Genomic DNA, 19654 nt, shown 5'->3' with positions numbered 1-19654 from the left:
GGGGGGGGTACGTCTAAATTGAGTACTAATGATAGTATAAATTTAGATTGGTTTACACAATTACACTTATACCAAATAAAACAATAATGATCATCGTAAACTATGGTTAATAGTGTGGTTGTTTTGCTTTGTTTAATCAACAAGCTTGAAGTTTTGTGAATGAATCCATTTTCAGGCCAGGAAAAACGGCGCTACAACTGGTGGGTCGTATTAGAACGTCCAATTAAAGTAAAATACATCCCATGGTTTTTTGCTTAGTTTCCAACCAATTCAAGCCTATTATGTTTATGTATTTGTGTAAAATTGTTACAAGCAGTGGCTTTTCAGAGTTGTCCCAACCTCGGTTGGCAGTAACTCGGACAGTGACGTTGCAATAGAAAGGTCTATACGTCTATGTCCGAATTGGATGGCTACAGCTACGGCTATGGCTATACTTCCGCGTCATGTTCTGAAATGACGTCCTTAGCAAAAGCCGTAGCTGTAGCCGCAGCCGCCAATTCGGATACGGCCTTACTGTATAGTCGTTCCCTATGAAGTCGTGCCACTACCTCGTCTTTATTTATACCTGACTTTATTTTAGGCAGAACAACATCTCAATTATAATTGCAAATGCCATGACCAAAATTAAGATTATGGTTAAAAAAGCCCCATCATTTCACCTGTGTCATCAATACAAATCATAATTAAAACATTATAATAAATCATAATTTGAATTGAATCTAAAAGTGATTATGTAGGAAATGGAAACATAATCCAGTTGCATTAAACTTTGTGTGCATTTTTCATTTTATCCGCAATATTGCGGCCACCAATCAATGAGCTGCCACTATATGGCTAGTGAATATGCTACTGAATATTAAGGCCCAATTTCTTAGAGCTGCTTAAGCACACAAAGGTAGCTAAGCACAAACAAATTGTGCTGACCATAATAAGGTTACCAGCCAAACTACCATGTCACATATACAGTTTGTGACCAGTATCCTGCTCATTTCTGCCTAGCAGACATTTGTTAAGCTCTATTTTCTGCTTTTAAGCAGAAAAGCAGCCCTCTGAAATTGGGCCCTAATATTCAGCCATCTGGTCATAACCATCTGGTCAAAGTCACTGCTAAAGTCGTACACAGCCTATGTCTCGGTGGATTATGGCTACAGGCTGTCTAGGGCATAGAGTTATATTTAAGAACTAGAGGGCGCACTTGTAATGCTTCTTGCACAAACGCGACGGGACCGCAAGGAGACACGCGCGCGCCATTCAGTACCAGCGTTGAATATGAAACACGTTGGAGTTTGTGTTTATTGAGCGCTACGTGATGCTGTTTTATCAACTTACAAAATGGCCGCACAAACACACGCTGTGCAAAGCCAGTCGTGTCAACTTAGAAGATGGCCGCCTGCGCGCATGCCGGGTCGCATTTATAGGCCAGTGCGCCCTCTAGTTCTTATATATAACTGTATGGTCTAGGGTGATAGAAAGGTAGTCTTGGTACCATACAGCCTGCAAAGATATATATATATGAACAGAAGCATGTTCTCTAAAACTGAAACCCGGCAAAAACAAAACATACACAGCAACATAGAATGCACATTATTTAGTTTTCACAAACGCTCAATAAAGTTTCATAAAGGAGTTGTGGAAAGTATAGCCACATTGCACCAACATTTACAAATGGTGTAAAATGTTCTCCCCTTAAATGTTCTTCTGTAAACAAAACTGAGAAACAAGAAATCCTAAAACATTTCAATATTTCAGAGAGCATAAATAATTGCATCGGAGCTAAAGAAATATAATTTGGTTTGACCGTACACAGATGTGTGACCTGTGGACTCCAGGCTTGTATTGAATATTATGATTTAACACTTCCATGGATGTCTGTTGCACTGTAGACTCACGAGTTCTGTGAACAAAATCCCAGGCATTTGCCATCGAGAGCAGTTTGAATCCTTTATTTTAACCTGTTTCTTAAGCAGACATTTGGTGCAGTGTAGTGCAGGTTTTGTATAAAGCAGAGGATACTCTGTACAAAATATGGAAAGGTTTGCGGTGCCGGTAACACCATGTAATGACTATCTCTAATCAGTTGGGGTGGTTCTGAAAAGAACCATTGGTTTCAACTCGACGTTCCGATCGGTATGCTCTGATCGTAAACTCTGTTTAGTTTAATTCGTTTGCGGCTTGAAGAGATGTTTGTTCCGTCTGACGACTCAAAGTTTGGATGAAGTTGTCTTGTCGACAAACTCTTTCCACCAAGTGGGTCGTTCTAAGCTCCCTGGTGCCTCCAGGAAGGATGAGTAAAGGCGTTTGTATACCTACAAAACAATATAAGCAATTAATCAACAATACTATCATCATCAGTTTCCTTAAAGGCACTGGACACTTCGGTAACTGTCAAAGACAGTATTTAATTATTTATTTACTTGTCCCTTTATTAGGGGCTTCGTATTTTTGCCACCTTTTGATCAATAAGTCTAGAATGAACAGGAACATGAAACCACAAACGTCATGTTCAAAAGAGCTCAAAAATTTGACATTTTTAGTAATTGTAAAATACCACTATTATCACTAAGTGTATCCCAACATATACATACTAAAACAACAACTCTGTGAAAATGTTGACACAATTGGTCATCGAAGTTGCAAGAAAATAATGAAGGAAAATACACCCTTATAAAACAAATTTGTGTGCTTTCAGATGCCTAACAAATATTTAAAGACTACTAGCCGGCCGTCGATTTCACAAAACTCTTCCTAACTTAAAACTAATCTTATGACTTAGGACAAGTCCCAACCCTGCACTGTAGCATGCAGACCTTAAGATTAATCCTAAGTTATGATGAGTTACTCGTCCTAATTTGAGATAAGACGTGTCCCAACTCTTTGTGAAACCGACCCGTGAAGCCTTTATATATTTTAGTAAGAAATTGCCTCTTTCTCAAAATCTATGTTACTTCAGCAGAAGGCGTTTCAGAGGAAGTGTTTTTACTATCAGCAGCTCTCCAATGCTCGTTTACCAAGTACCGAGCAAGAAAAGAAGATTGGGTTTGGGGTGGAAGGGGGTGGGGAGCTATACTGACCTGCCCATCTGATGCACCAATTGTTGAGTTGAGGACGAAATCAGGAGGAGCAAAGACATCTACAAGAGCCACGGCTTCATCTTTGAGTTGAGAGCAGAGGGTTAAGATGGCATTGCGAATCAGATTAGATGGCTGACTGCCGGTGAAGAAACCTCCTGGGGAGGGATAGTAAAAAAAATAGCTCGTCAGTAGTACATTCATAACTGTTGATTTTTTTAGAAAAACTTGTCACGAGACAAAGAAAATAATACAATCACGGTGTGCTAACAACTATATGAACCATGTATATGCTGCAGAAACATGGACATCATCAAAATACCTAGGTAGAAACAGACTACAAACACGGCCAAGGAAAATGATACATGTAAATTCAAACTTAAGCGGCAAGTTGTGATTAAACAAGTCCTTGTATCGGACATTATTCAAAATTAACTCACAAATGGCTTCATAAGAAATAGCCTTATAATACCTCACTCTGTTCAACAGAGTGTGGGTTTGATTCCAGGTCATGACACTTGTGTACCGGAGCAAGACACCTAACTATAATTGCTTTTCCACCCAAGGGTAAATGGGCAGAGATGGTTCTTGTGATTAATTTAACTTAGTACAGGCGCACATTTTTGCACAGACTGTATACTCCCCAGGGAGCTGAGATGGTTTAAGGAATGAATTAAATGGCACAGTGACCGGGGGAAGTAATGTTGGAAGTGCTTTGAGGAGCTCTTCGGATGTGAAAAGTGCTAAATAAAAAATCAACAAATAATATTATTATTATTATCATACCTTGATACAATGTTGCTGCATGTTTTTCCAGACTCCATAGTCCATACAAACTACACATCTTCAGCAGCACTGCTTTGAGGGAGGGGGCCATGTCGTTACTGTGACAATACTTGTAAAAAGCTTCAAGTGTTGTGTGCTGAAACAAAATAATATATACCGGTACAACTAAGCACTAGTTTGTATTTAAAAAGTATTATACAGGATTGGGTAGTTCCGACATTGCATGGTGAGGTATCAATAGATATTTGGTTTGCGGTAACATCAGGAGTGTATCTACTTGCCAGGTAGAGTTTGTTCTTTTGAAAACTTGTCTTGCTTTATACTCTACTACAGCCGAGTAAATTTTCAGAATTCGGGAGACTTCTCAGTTCTGACCTGTCCTGCTTTATAACCACTACCTAGGTGGAAGGTGGAAAATTGACCAGGACTAATACTTTAGCTTTAATGGATCGAGGGGACTTCACTTGTAACTTCACTGTCGCGGAGTGAGTTCTTAAATGGTCTAAACATTTCGACTAGCTTGCTCTAGTCATCGTCAGAAGACTGGTAACTCTTTGTCTACTGTCTTTTGAGGTATTGTCAAACTGATGAGCTTACCTCGATATAAGCAATAGCGAGTGATCGACAGTAGTACACCTGGCTATCATTGCGTGCCGTGAATAGATCTTTGCCTCGTTGGATTTCTGTCTTCACTTTGGCTATACTCTCCTGTAGTAGATAAACCACTAACCACTTGTAGACAGCAAGAGGGACTTCAAAGAGGCAAGAATAAAAGAAATTCAATTATTATACCAGCCTGACTTAAGACTGGTTCATGCAAAATAAAGCAATATTTTTGCGCAGGCCTGGAATTTTTGTTTCCTCAGAGAAAACAAGGAAGGTAGTGGTAGCACTTTAAGGCAGGGTATAGACCCCTTGCAGTTGGCGCCATCTTTGATGAAAACGCGCATGCGTGAACGGCAATCGTTGGCTGAGATCGTGCGCAGTGTGTACACTCATGCACTTGTTCTACATCAAAGATGTTGGTCACAAATTTGTTTCACATTCGTTTCATGACCTCGTTAAACTTCCGTGTGGAGTATTTAGGAGTACCAGGTACCAGGTGCTAAAGTTCCAAGTACCAAGGTTTAGCATAAAGTATGAACTGGGTTTAACATTGAGATATACAGAAGGATACATTGTGATATTCCTTACCCTCAGGAGCCAAGACCTCTCTCTCTGTGGTGCAATTAAACCTCCTTGGTAGAATATTCTCCATATCATCCATGAAGTCAACTGTTTCCATGGTGGACCACATCGCCTCTCCATCTACAAATTTAAAGACAGTAATAGACTTTAGTTAAAGACATAGGACACTGTTGGTAACTGTCAAAGACCAGTCTTCTTACTTGGTGTATCTCAACATATGCATAAAATAACAAACCTGTGAAAATTTGAGCTCAATTGGTCGTCGAAGTTAGGAGATAATAATGAAAGAAAAACACTCTTTGTCACACTAAGTTGTGTGCTTTCAGATGCTTGATTCTGAGGTCTCGAAATCACATTTGTGGAAAATTACTTCATTCTCGTAAACTACTTGAGAAGACTTTTCAGGCTATTTTACACAAAAAATTCTGATTTTTCAAAGGGCAAAAAAAAAATAATTAAGAAATCAGACAAAAGTAGGAAGAATATCATGCCTGGTCTAATCCCATAGGACGTGGTAATAATGGTTAAGTATCTTGCTCAAGGACACATTGACCATGACCGGGACTCGAACCCCACTCTCTACTGATCAGGGCCCATTTTCATAGGGCTGCTTAAGCACAAAATTTTGCTTTCAAAAGCAAAATATTCCTTGCTTAGTAAAATCAGATTACCGGCCAAGACTCCACTCAATTGTTATTCTAAGTAAACAACAGCTAAATACCAGTCAGAAGCAATGTATATGGCATGAAATTTTGGCCAGTAACATGTGTAAAATAAGCGAGCTATTTTTTTGCTTAAGCAATCTTTTTTGCTTAAGCAGCTCTATGAAATTGGCCCCAGAAACGACAGACCCTGTGTACAGTCACTGCATGTCAAATGAGAAGCATCCGTCCTTTCCGATTACAGTAACCCCCTTGCACGTTTAAAGGCACTGGTCATTTTTGGTATTTGTCAAAGACCAGTTTTCTCAATTGGTTTACACCAACATATGCATAAAATAACAATCCTGTGAAAATTTTGACACAATTCTTCAAGAGACTTGAAAGAGAATAATGAAAGAAAAAACACCTTTGTTGCACAACTTTTTATGATTTCAGATGTCTAAAAATGCTTCAGGCCTGAAGTATGTTGATAACATTGGAGGAAGAAATTACCTCTTTCTGAAAGATTACCTCAGAGGGAGCTATTTTTCACAATGTTTTTACTATCAACAGTTCTCCGTTGCTCGTTACCAAGAAAGTTTTGATGCCAACAATTATTTTGAGTAATTACCATATTGTCAAGTGCCTTTAAATCAAAATCAACTTCTGCTAATTTTCAAAAAATTGAACCATTTTAAAAGAATCATCAGCCACTCTGCATTCCTATCTCACCCTACTATCTGCCTAGTGACAACCCAGATCACATACATCAACTTACCTGTCTTCTTAGCTTGAGCTAGACTGATCAAGAAGTTGCTTGTTTGTATCAGCAAGACGTTATTGTCACCTTCAAAGGTACAGGTTGGGTCATGGTCATTGCGAATCTCACCAATGCCACTAGCTGCAAAAAAAGTCAGAGAAAAGGTCAATATAAGTATAGGTTTTCCCTGCCAATTTTGAAAAAAACAAAAACGGCTTATTCAATTTCCTTTGAAAATGAATGCTGCGTTGAATCAGCATTAAACAGTCGAAAAGAGTAATTAAATTTCAAGAGTTTAGCATGCACTGATCAAATAAGATAATTTTTTTAGTAAAAGCCAACAGCAAGAGCAGGAGCCAATTTCATAGAGCTGCTTAAGCAATATATTTGCTTAAGCACGAAAATAGCTCACTTATTTTACACATGTTACTGGCCAAACTTTCCTGCCATATACATTGCTTATGACTAGTATTAAGCTGTTGTTTACTTAGCATTACAATTGAGTGGAGTCTTGGCCGGTAATCTGATTTTACTAAGCAATGAATTTTTTGCGTAAGCAAAATTTTTTGCTTAAGCAGCTGAAATTGGGCCCTGGTCAGCTATTCAATTTCATCAAGTGTGAATAGGTGGCAGAAGTCCAAAATGGTTATAGTCTTGAATGCCTTTGAAATATATTGACTGAAACAAATCTGAAAAAGAAAAACAAAATCACGTGTGCCTGAAAACGAAATTGAATGAGACCATGTAATTGTAATATCTATACCATTGGTCATTTTGATTGATAAGCAAAGGCTAATTTTTCTCATCAAATTTTCTCATCATTGATATTACTAATTTAGTACTAAATGTCATTATTATTGTGAATGGACTTACCCCAAAGGAATCCATGGCCACCACATGCTTCTCTACATTCCTGTATAGCATTCCTGGCTGTCCATGTTGTGAGTGGTTTATTGGCGCTGGTCAGAGCGTGGATCTCACGACTCATCATCACCTAACAACAACAACAACATCAGATGGAATCAATAGATCTACCTCTCTGTTCGTTGGCCAATTAAATAGCATGGCTTGTGGCAATCCGTTAGCCTCCACCCCTTTGTGCAACAAAGATCTTCTTCAAATAATGCACTATAAGTCATTATCGAACCACGTTTCCAGGGGTGATCGATCTCACCACGTCATTTTTTTCCCAGCATGCCTTGCTCAATCATAACCCCTGGAATTGGCCAATCTAAACGTGCTATATGCTAGCACATTTAAATTAGCCATTAATGAGCGTACATGTTCATTATTCAATATTTGTTACACGCGCACGCATGTCTTTTGTCTGAAAGAATGTTTTTGTTTTTGCTTTTAAAAAAACGTGTTTGTGTCATAAAAAATGCGGGCGTGCACGCACACTTAAAACTACGCTCACACACTTGACATCTAATGCATAACCAATTCCCTGAGCCAATCGGCGTTGTTTCCCAGTACATCACTACCAGGGGTTAGTGACGAAAGGTATCGATACGGCACGCTTCCCATGGTAGCGAGGGTGGTTATTATCCTCTTTGTTCTGCTGCCTCAACCTTACTCAATAAACCCAAATCTCCTATCATCTACTATGGCGACCATTTTTTTTTCTTGATGCACCAGACTTATGGAACGAGCTACCCAAAGATATCAGAAACACTCACTCTCTCAACACATTATAAACTCATATTAAGAAATTACTAACATTCTTGTTTTAGTGTTATATTTATTTTATTAAACTTACCTGTCTTTCACTTTTATCTCCGAGGAATGTATTGATGACAAATTCATTATAGCTCTCGATCATGTGGAATGTAAAAACATGCTGGGCATACATGGCTGCCACATACGGTAGTAATCGCCATTGCTGTAAAGAGAAGAATATTTACAAAAAATAGTAAATTGCCTGATGTTTCGACCCTAGCAGAAGGATAGAAGGATATTTTATTGGTAGGATTTGAATGGTGGAAATACGATAAAGAAAGGTTTGAAGTAACACCATTGGTGTTCGTGTACATGTAACTGCAAACTCTCCAATATGACGTTGGTAGACGTTGGTTGACGGGGAAGGGGGAAGTTTTGATCAGTGTGGTCTGTATGATTTAAAACTTTGCATGGTGGAAATACGGTATAGAAAGGTTTGCGTTAACACCAATGGTGTTACATGGCGTTACATGGTGCAACTGCAAACCTTCCAATATGATATTAAACTAGTATCCCTCAAAGAATTGCATTATAACCAGTAGACGTTGGTTGACGTCCTTGCTTAAAACTAGTTTAAACAATTATCCAGGGTAAGTTTTGATCAGTCTGGTCTGTAGGATTTGAAACTTTGCATTGCGGGAGTATGATAAGATGAGGTTTGCGGTAGGTTTGCAATGTAACTGCAAACCTAAAGTTTCCAGATGACAATTGATTGATCAGTGGAAACTAATAGACTCAACCTTAAAGACATTTAAGAAACTTGAAGATTAAAGCCTCACGTGATTTGATTTTTTTGTGCTTGGAAAAAAAATAGGAAATGATTTGGTTAGCACAAGGGCTGACTTACTTGTTCATACTATGGAGTTTGTTTGGATAGATTTTTCAAGCTATTTAATCACCATTTCACTGGTTTTTTTTTCAAAAACAAACCAGAAATCAGACTGAAGTAGGAAGAATATCACGCCCAAGTTACTCACCTGCAGTTGATACTCTATAACTGAGATTTCTTTCTCGGCCGTTGGTCCAAACTGTTTGCGTACTGCCGAGTAACGGACGGCGATGCTCAACGCTTTTTTTAGACTGGTGACGGCCATGCTCGCTATCCCGACCCGGCCGGCTGATAGCGCACCCAGTGCTGTGCTAAACCTCTTTGTTGGATCCTACGTATGCAAATTGGTCATGTTAAATGTTAGAAAACAATTTGTTTTTCGTATAATTACCAATTATGCAGTGTTTATTTTGTGTTCATAAAATTTTCAAAGCTTTCACAAAGTTGTCTTCATCATTGTCTTTCTTGTGTGGTTTGAGGCATCTTGCTATTTATTCTACTGCTGCGGAGTAGATTTGTAAAACGAGTGGATCACTAAAAAGAGTGTTTCTTATCATTGAATCATTGGTCAATACTAAATTTCAGAGGTCATGTGTACTTGATAAAAAGCAGACTGACCTTATACGGTGTGACGTAGTTACCCTCCGGGGTCACATCGCTCCCTCTGTTCAACATATTCACCCTCGGAATACGATAATTCTTGAAAGACACAAAACTGAAGACAGGAACAAAATATAGGGAAAATAACAACAAAACAGGGCAGAATTTCTTCTTTTCTAAACTCCTTTCATTTCATTTTGGTTGTGAAGCCAAGAGTTCTCAGAGTTTTTCAGTTTTAGATGTGAAGGGAAATCCCCATTGAAACATTCCAGGGGAAACCCATGCTGTCAGGTGAAAACCAAATCCACGAATTGCCCTCAGCATGATTCAAACCGGGGTCGTAGAGGTGGAAGGTGAAGAAAGGTACCACTATATAAATGCAAAACCTACTAAAGAGTATGAGAGCAAAAGAACATTAGCAGGCATAAAAAGACCTTCAGGTGGGCAGCCATTTATCAAAAAATTACTCCTAGTAGTAGTACCCTGTACTAAATACCTAAAGCACCATGCATTTGACATTGCAAATGGCTTCTTTTTCTTTTTAAAGAAATTGCAAAAAAATATTTAAAAAAAAATGACTGCAGCAGGCCTGAAATTTGTATCTTTGAGAGGAGAAGGCAATTTTCATTTCGCCTAGAAATAGAATGCAACGCTGGATGGTCATAATGCATACATATCTTACATAAGTGTACAACTCCAGTTTGGTAAAACCAGGGCATTGCAAGAACAAATGTGACGTTAGTGAGAAGTGGCTTCATGAGCCAAAGAAAATCTATGCACAGCATATTTATGATAAGGAACACTTTACTATTTCTCTAAATGTGATGATTTATGTTATCCCTGCAGCAACTTTAAGGCAGTGGACAGGTTGTGTAATTGTCAAAGACCAGTCTTCTCACTTGTACAAACCTGTGAAAATTTGAGCTCAGTTGGTCGTCGGAGTTGTGAGATAACTATGAAAGAAAAAAAAACACCCCTGTCACCGAAGTTGTGTGCTTTTAGATGGTTGATTTTGAGACCTCAAATTCTAAACTTGAGGTCTTGAAATTAAATTTGTGGAAAATTTACGTCTTTCTCGAAAACTACATTACTTCAGAGGGAGCCGTTTCTCACAATGTTTTATGCTTTCAACCTCTCCCCATTACTCGTAATCAAGAAAGGTTTTATGATAATAATTACCAATAGTGTCCACTGCCTTTAAATGCTCAGTTCACTGTAAACGTTTCTTACCCATTGTCGAGGCCATTCTGGCCCATCTTCTTGCCCATGTCTCCGACCACCAATCCCGGGTAGCTGTGGAGGGTCTTAGGGTCCCGTATGGGTACAATAAATGGGTGTAACCCGTGCCGTACCCCATCAGGGGTGTAGAGCTGGGCGTAGAGGATTGTGTGGGTGGCCGTCTGTCCTAATAAACCCACCCAGCATTTTGTGGCCTCAATGTCGGGGGTGTTGATTACAAACTCCTGAAGGAAAGAACCCGGAGTGAACATACACAAACTAGTATAACAAAGCAACCTTTTTTGAAAGAGTGCATTTCAACCTCTAGTTCAAATATAGTGGCAGTTTGCAGTACATTTTGGTTGGTCTCTTAAGGGCTAATGATACATAAACTGGAAGCACTCTAATTACACGTAAGAATGATGTAACAAATGCAAGTCCCTTGTGAACGCGCAATCTGGCCGCCTCACTTTCTTGCGAAGTACGCTTACACCAAGTATATTTTATCTGCAATAGTTAGCATGAAAATTTGCCTAAAATTAAAGGTTGCCTACAATTTAAGCAGAGCTATGAAATTGGTGCTGTTATCCACTTAAATACAAGTTAAATCTATTATTTGAAATGGAATAATGCTTTCCGAGGTGTCTTTTATTGATTTTAAAATTTTTCCCAGCTACAGAAGGGTTAGCTGGAATAATAGTGGCTTCTTATATACCGACAGCATTGCCACAGGGGTTCTCCACGCCGAAGAAGGGCGCACTTCCTTGCTGCAGGAGAAGAGGCAGAGGAGGAAATTGCGAGTAGCAGCCCCCACTCCTGTGTCAGCCCCCTCCTCGTATGTCTGCAACAACTGTGGCAGAGACTGCAATGCAAGAATCAGACTTCTCAGCCACAGTCGCAGCTGCAAGAGAGAGGACAACCCCCCGGGCGCAGTCCATCGTCAGTATTGACAGATGGATGCCTACTACTATACAGACAGCGTTCATGTCTGTCACTCAGTGACGATCGAGGCACTTCAGCCTTCTCCTACAAGGTATGTGGGACTATGTTTAAAGTAAGGTATTGTGGTGCAATATGCAGCCAATCAAACCAGGAACACGCGGGGCGAACCCTCTCTCTTTTATGATAAATGCACTTGGTTCTCTTATGTGCATTAAAACTAACTTGTTCAATTCTTTGTAGATCTTTACCCCCATTCTGCAGCTTGGTACTTTCTGTTAATTGTGTTTGTTTCTCATGTTTATTTCTGCTTTGTTGTGCTTATTTTGTTTATATGTTTATTGTTCTTTGTAGTTTGGTGCTGTTGCTCCGGTTTACTATAGTCTTCACCAGGACACCAGCACCATGCGCTTAGAAACGTAGTCTTAAGCGCGGTATAAATTTGTATTATTATTATTATTATTTTGTGTTTGATGTTCTGCTTACTCTACTTACCTGTGTCTTCGGATCATACGTAGCTGTGGTTCTGACTGCTTTGGTGTTACTGCCATGGGAAAGCTCTGTCATTGAGAAAGACCCACTGATCTACAGGCAGAATCAAAAATACAAAACTAGGTTATTTTGTGCTGCAATAATGTCGGGACTCAAATTGTTGGGGAAAATCCACAAGACCACAGAACTGGTAGCTCAGAATCTAGTAACTGGGCTGGGATGCTATTTACAAGACCTGCAGCCGATTTCATGAAACTTTACGTAACTGCGTAAGTCCACTTGTGCAACGTTTATGGTGCAACACTTGCGCAACGTTTATGGCGCAACTTGCACCATAAATAATGCGCAAGTGGACTTGTGCAGTTATGCAAAGTTTCATGAAATCGGCTGCATGGCACAATTTAATGGCTCTGCTTACCGTAGGTACCGGAAAGTACTGAGTATACAGTGTTAACATACATCAGTGTATATGGGAAGAAAAAAAATTAATGTTCTTTATCCCCAATGCAAATTTCCATCTACTCTTATTTTGAAGGGAATAAAAGGGTAGCGACGAGTTCTTAACCGGCCGTTTAAAACCGGCAGGGTCATTGCCGTGTGATAAAGGCCCGAGTTGAAGGCCAGGGCCTTTATGGCACGGCAACGACCCTGCAAGGTTTTAAACGGACGTTTAAGAACGAGTCACTACTCCTTTATTCTTCATTAAATAATGCCCTTTTGTTAAAAAAACGTTAAAAAAATAAAATTATAGACACTCTGACAATTGTAAATTCAAGGTTTAAAATATTTTTTTCAAAAAATTTGTGAAGAATCTGTTTGATGCGTGTGGGTTGTGTGTATGCCCGCGCTTAGAAATAGATTATGCGCTGTTCAAATAGCTATGAATTGCGTTCCGCGTTATAATCTTGCGCGCCCGACACGCAGAGGCCAGCTGGTTATAAACAGCTCCAGCTGGTCATTACCAACAGTTTAAACATCCCCACGTGACGCGCTCTCCACCAATAGGAGTAGAGACACTGTCTGGGGTATTTATGAATATTTTTTTAATGCCGAAAGATTACTTAGTGAGGTACTGAGGTTTATGGTGTGTTTTTTGACAACTAGAGGATTGCAATTAATTCATTTTTTCTATTATGAAACAAAAACAATGATATACATATACTATGAAGTTGGACAGAGATCTTATTTTAGTACTTACTTCAAAGCTGGAGGCTTGGTCTCTGAACTTGAGATGTCGCTCTGTGCCCAGACTCATTATGGAGCCACCAAACATCTGTAAGGAAATCAAGTATATTTTTTGATAAATTTTAAGGCATATTTATGTCAATAAATGGTTCTTTTGGAACAATGTATCGGATGTTGTTTAAATAATCCCGTTTTGAAAAATGCAACTTGGTTTCAAATACTTTGAAAAATGACAATAGAAACTCTGTCAGACACAGTATTTGTTCTATGATTTTTCAGTCTTCCATGGCACCCAACATGCCCAAAATGAGCATTCTCCAATAGTGGTCGTCTGCCGGCCGGATGCCCAATGTACCAAGGAAAAATTGCGACTGGCTATGTAGTTCCGTTTAAAAAATCATCACCATTATATGAAACATGGACAATTAAGAAAAGTGACCAAATAAATTGAACAACTAGCTAAGGCCAAACTCCTCCTACTGACATACAGTACAGCACAAAGGGAGAGTCACATACATGACATAGGGCTAAAGGTTTCCATAAACGGACCCTCATATCTAGGCATATGTCATGTCTGTACCTGTGTACAGCACAGAGAAAGAGTCTTACACATGATAATTCATGGAGGCAACAAAGGCGATTTCCTCCATTACCCCTGGGCCCAATTAAAGAGAGCTGCTAAGCAAAAACATTTGCTTAGCATGAAATGTTTGCCTTGATAAAAACAGGATTACCAACCAACTTTCCACGCAATTTTTAGGATAAGCAAACTGAATATCAGTAACAAGCAACATGCAACAAGTGGAAATTCGGTTGGTAATCCTGCTTTTATCAAGGAAGACATTTCATGCTTAGCAAATTTTGGTGCTAAGCAGCTCTATGAAATTGGGCCCTGGTCATTGCCTTAGTGCCCTTGAAATGCTTTGGTAGAAATTTACAATTTCCTCAAGGGGTGCCCTTTATACCAGAAAGAAAATGCCTTGGTGCCCTTGCCCTTTCAAAAATGAAGCATACATGTGTACAGGCCTGGTCCTAGCTAACCTGATAGTTGAGGATGTACTTGGACGACAGCGACCAGTTGAACATGCCCAGACCGTTGATCATCCACTGCATCTGGGTCATGTTCTCCATCAGCTTCTCCCATGGCAGGATGTTAAGATTCATGAGATGCTGAAGACGTCTCTGGGTAGCCTCTCGCTCATCGGCCATCGTTGTGTCATGACGGAGATGCTGGAAGACCAGTTCCTTCTCCATCATGCTCCATAGATCACGCTGATGAGGTAAACGGTTACAGAATGTGGTCAAATTTTGAAAGAGCACCTTTGCGTAGTAAATACTGACTTGGCCTACTTTAAGGCAGTGGACACTATTGTTGGTAATTACTCACAATAATTATTAGCATAAAACCTTACTTGGTAACGGGTAATGGGGAGCTGTTGATAAAACATTATGAGAAACGGCTCCCTGTGAAGTAACTTAGTTTTTCAAGAAAGAAGTCATATTCTACGAATTTGGTTTTGAGACCTCAGAATCAGATTTTGAGGTCTCCAAATCGAGCTCCTAAAAGCACATAACTTCGTCCAACAGGGGTGTTTTTTCTTTCATTACTTACAACTTCGACGACCAATTGAGCTCAAATTTTGACAGGTTTCAATTGTAATGTTATGCATGTGTTGAGACACACCAAGTGACTGGTCTTTTTGACAATAACCAATAGTGTCCAGTGTCTTTAATTAGTAATGAAACCAAGGAACCCTGAAACCTGGCAGTGTAACCTGTTGGCCAGAAATACTTTGTTTGCAGTAACACCATGAAGCTACTTTGATGTGTAGATATTTGGTTCTTTGGAAACTTGGTCATGCTTTTTATTCTACTACCAATCGCGGAGAATATTTCGGAATTTGGAAGCTGAAAAAAAATGCCCTGCTTGTTTACTGCTACCTGGGCGGAAGGTGTAGGAAATTCCGCTGGGACTACTACTACTGTAGTGGATCGAGGAACTTCTTCATAAATTGTTTAAAACCTTTTTAAAAATTTCACCAAGCCGAGGCCCTTCCTCAAGAATAAAAAACCGGCATCTTTAAAAGTGTTTTTATTTTTACCTTAAATCTGATTGTATCTTCACCCTCCATGAGTAGCTTCAAATGCTTCCAATTGAAGGAGGCCTTCTTGCGATACACATCTAAGGGACCAGTTGGCATACACGGTACCAGTGTCTTCCAGTCATCTGGCACGACAGGGCCATCCTTCACCGTTTGGGACTCCATTCTTCCTGGAAAGTGAGCTTCAGTCAATTTCTAAAACTAAATCGAGAAAACAACACCAACATCAATTTCAAAAGAGTTCTCGCCTACAGTCTTGCACCTAAATTCCATGTGCCCGTCAAGTTTTGTGTAAACAAACCTGATACACTTCACAGAGGCAACAAAGACGATTGCCCCCTTTCATTTGGTGCCCGTATGATCTTAAACCTCCATCCTCCCGACGGTTTTCTATCTAAGGCCGTAGCTACTCCTAGAACAACGATGAGGTTTGTTTTGCTATTGACTCATACTAGCTATAGTCATAGTTCTATAAATAGGAGTGGAGTATAGGGTTACGATCATTGCAAGTGCAACTACAATGTAGTGACCTCCCACTGGGGATGCTGTAATGCGTATTTTTTTCCCTGCAGTAGAAGGGGCCCCAACATAGAGAAACTGCAGTCAAGCCCCACCCCCCCCCCAATGTATTTTTGACCGCCTCCCCGCCCGCATGCCATGCAGTCCCTTTCAACTCTGAGAATCTACGGTAGGCAGATAATGAGATATGAGATAGTAGAGAGACCTTACCCCTTAAATTTATTATGAGCAGCTTTCATTGTTATATGAGTACAGATCGGCCCAAGTTGGGTCAGTAAAAATTATACTACATGTAGGTTGTTGTGGATCTCCAATCCATGATACATGGCGATACATTTGTAAATTGTATTTGTGTTTGTAATTTGTGTTGTACTACGTACTATACTACATGTACAGTATGTCATGAATGATTGTATCCTGGTGTCATGTGTTTTCAGTAGGATAACAGGAAAATTGTTAACAATCAAAAATTATTATTTTTTTTTTTTCAAATCATCTATCAAATTTTTTAACAATAACACTTTCACTTCATGGTGGGATGAAATTTTTAAAGTTTTGGTTTTACGTTGCGAGAGACAGTCCGCCATTAACAGTGCTTGTGCATGACGACATTGGAGCAACGTCATATGTTTTCACACCTTTCATTGGTTGGTATTTTATTGAATATTCAGAAGCTAGTATGGCGTGCAAAGTAAATCAAAAATATTATTCAATTAGTACTTAACAAATTTAATTACATTTTTGTCCTAAGGCATTATGGCTACTATATTAGAATCCAGAGATATCATAAGGCATGAAAGTAAAACATCAACCCCCCGTTGATGCACTCACACTTCATAACAATCCGTTTCCCCCCATTTCAGACCAGTAATGTTTGGTTTCAGGAGATAAGAAACCAATCTATGATATTTTCTCTTAAATGTAGACTTAATATTTATTACGCTTATTAGAATTTATAACAGTTATAAAATGCAGTAAATAAATAAAAAAAATTGTTGTCATTTTCACTTAAAATATTTTAATATTTTCCCCACATTTGCGCACCAAAGAATCCCAAATAGTAACCACCTCACGTGATCCATCTAGTGACTAAAGCAGAATGAAACCCAATCTAGCAGATAGTAATTTTGTTTTGAACTTTCGAGGTTGGATGATGTTTCTTTGACTCACTTGAATGTTGGCATTAATAATGCACTAGTGATTAGTACCAAAAATCAATCATTTTATAAATGTTTGAGCATAACCAACGACAGGAAACTTTGTTCTCAGCATGATTAAGACTGATGAAAATACAGACCGTGAGTAAACTGCATAGCTTCTGTCACCGGTGCAGCTTGCACAATTTCGCGGTGAACCAGAACAGAAATCAAAGTTTGGGACCGAAAACATATGAGGGTCGATAACGTATGACGCTACGATACTGTAGTAATTGGTAATTGGTAGGCTACTTTTTGAGTCTCACCAAACAATTTCACTGACAATGCTCACATCCAGTCTCCGATTGATGTGAAGCTTCTAAATAAGTTCTACCTCCACCATGGTCTACTCTAAACACAATTCTACTTACATGTTTCATGGAGGAATTCCTCCATGGAGTTAGACTTAGAGTTAGACTTTATGTTTATGAATAGTCACTCAGATGTGGTCAAACCATGAGAAGAGGAAAGGAACAACATTTGACTTACGTGTACCAGGGCTTTTTACACACCTTAAACTGGTGAGTCCACTTGGTTTGGAGAGCCTGTCTAACATCCCATGTAATTTTGATCGCATGATTTTTCATTATTTTTTGTCGACACACTGTGACAACGCAGAGCCGTATATTGGGATACGGCTCCCAATATAAAGTCGTGCCACTACCTCTCGTCACGGTCCCCTGTGTTCAATGCTAGTGGCCTGGTTGTTTTGCCCAATTTTGTCATTCGGTGTCCTAAATGGGCCATGTTCCCTTCCACCCCCCCCCCCAACCTATTGTTTGTGTCTTGTGTTTGGAATATAAAGAATTCTTTATAGGATTTCTGGGGTGCATTTCGTAATGGTGTTTTCAAACTTCAGAACATACTTCTAGCCCCAATATCATACGGGTACCAACCCCTACCTCCCCCCCCCCCCCCAATTAAATAAATAAATCAATAAGTCAATAAAATCATAACTGTTGCAGTCAAAATGACAACTGCTGAACCTCAAGTTTCCATATGTATATAACTGCAAGATTTAATTCTTCAAACATTAATTTGAAACGATAACAATATATACAATAACACCTTTTCCTATAGTTAAGACCATGTTCAAGAATAATATGTTTAAATTACGTATTCTGCCATCCATCACATGACTGCTCTTAAAACAAAGTTGAATTTAAAAACAAAATAAAATATTATTGATATTCGTATCAATATGTACGACACATAATAAGTAAGTTGAAATTTGAACTTAATTTTCATAAAATTGTTTCTTAAAATAATGTCTTGAATGAACTGGCATCCTTGATATTTGCAAGACGCCAATGTTCCACACACGTGACTTATTTATACCTGACTTTATTTTAGGCAGAACAACTTACCATTTATAATTGCAAATGACCTGAAGTTGTTAAGCGTCTTAAAACAAAGTTGAGTTTAAAAACAAAATTTAAATATTATTGATATTCGTATCAATATGTATGACACATGATAAGTATATGAAATTTGAACTGTATTTTCATAAAATTGTTTCTTAAAATAATGAACTGGCATCCTTGATATTTGCAAGACGCCAATGTTCCACACACGTGACTTTATTTATACCTGACTTTATTTTAGGCAGAACAACTTCTCAATTATAATTGCAAATGACATGATCAAAATTAAGATTATGGTTAAAAAAAACCCATCACTGCACCTGTGTCATCCTTACAAATCATAATTAAAACATTAAAATAAATCATAATTTGAATTGAATCTAAAAGTGATTATGTAGGAAATGGAAACATAATCCAGTTGCATTAAACTTTGTGTGCATTTTTCATTTTATCCGCAATATGGCGGCCACCAATCAATGAGCTGCTACTATATGGCTAGTGAATATGCTACTGAAGATTAAGGCCCAATTTCTTAGAGCTGCTTAAGCACACAAAGGTAGCTAAGCACAAACAAATTGTGCTGACCATAATAAGGTTACCAGCCAAACTACCATGTCACATGTACAGTTTGTGACCAATATCCTGCTCATTTCTGCTTGGCAGACATTTGTTAAGCACTATTTTCTGTTGGGCCCTAATCTTCAGCCATCTGGTCATAACCATCTGGTCAAAGTCACTGCTAAAGTCGTACACAGCCTATGTCTCGGTGGATTATGGCTACAGGCTGTCTAGGGCATAGAGTTATATATAAGAACTAGAGGGCGCACTTGTGATGCTTCTTGCACAAACGCGACGGGACCGCAAGGAGACACGCGCGCGCCATTCAGTACCAGCGTTGAATATGAAACACACGTTGGAGTTTGTGTTTATTGAACGCTACGTGATGCTGTTTTGTCAACTTACAAAATGGCCGCACAAACACACGCTGTGCGATGCCTGTTTTGTCAACATGCCGGGTCGCGTTTATAGGCCAGTGCGCCCTCTAGTC

At 39.0% G+C, this 19654-nt stretch overlaps 1 protein-coding gene across 5 annotated transcripts; it reads right to left on the bottom strand.

Annotated features, from left to right (window-relative positions):
• Positions 1-106: 106 nt before the first annotated feature.
• LOC139938000 (peroxisomal acyl-coenzyme A oxidase 3-like) lies at positions 107-17934 on the bottom strand. 5 transcript variants are annotated; one of them, XM_071933329.1, is made up of 16 exons: positions 17732-17934; positions 15528-15728; positions 14467-14697; positions 13439-13513; positions 12244-12333; positions 10822-11054; positions 9610-9706; positions 9140-9322; positions 8203-8325; positions 7317-7437; positions 6462-6584; positions 5049-5162; positions 4452-4606; positions 3855-3990; positions 3072-3226; positions 107-2306 (listed from the first exon to the last, which is right to left on the bottom strand). In XM_071933329.1, exons 2-16 carry the CDS (start codon positions 15690-15692, stop codon positions 2202-2204), a joined length of 2106 nt encoding a protein of 701 aa, XP_071789430.1. In that variant the 5' UTR covers positions 15693-15728; positions 17732-17934; the 3' UTR covers positions 107-2201. The 5 variants fall into 5 exon arrangements, with proteins under 5 accessions (XP_071789430.1, XP_071789431.1, XP_071789433.1 ...); XM_071933330.1 differs by having other exon boundaries at positions 17755-17934; XM_071933332.1 differs by having other exon boundaries at positions 17614-17736.
• Between the last annotated feature and the right edge of the window lie 1720 nt (positions 17935-19654).

This window comes from Asterias amurensis, chromosome 6 (genome assembly GCF_032118995.1).
Source record: "Asterias amurensis chromosome 6, ASM3211899v1".
Taxonomy (NCBI): domain Eukaryota; kingdom Metazoa; phylum Echinodermata; class Asteroidea; order Forcipulatida; family Asteriidae; genus Asterias; species Asterias amurensis.
Note: the sequence above shows the minus strand (reverse complement) of the source record. Positions and strands in the feature narration are given on the sequence as shown.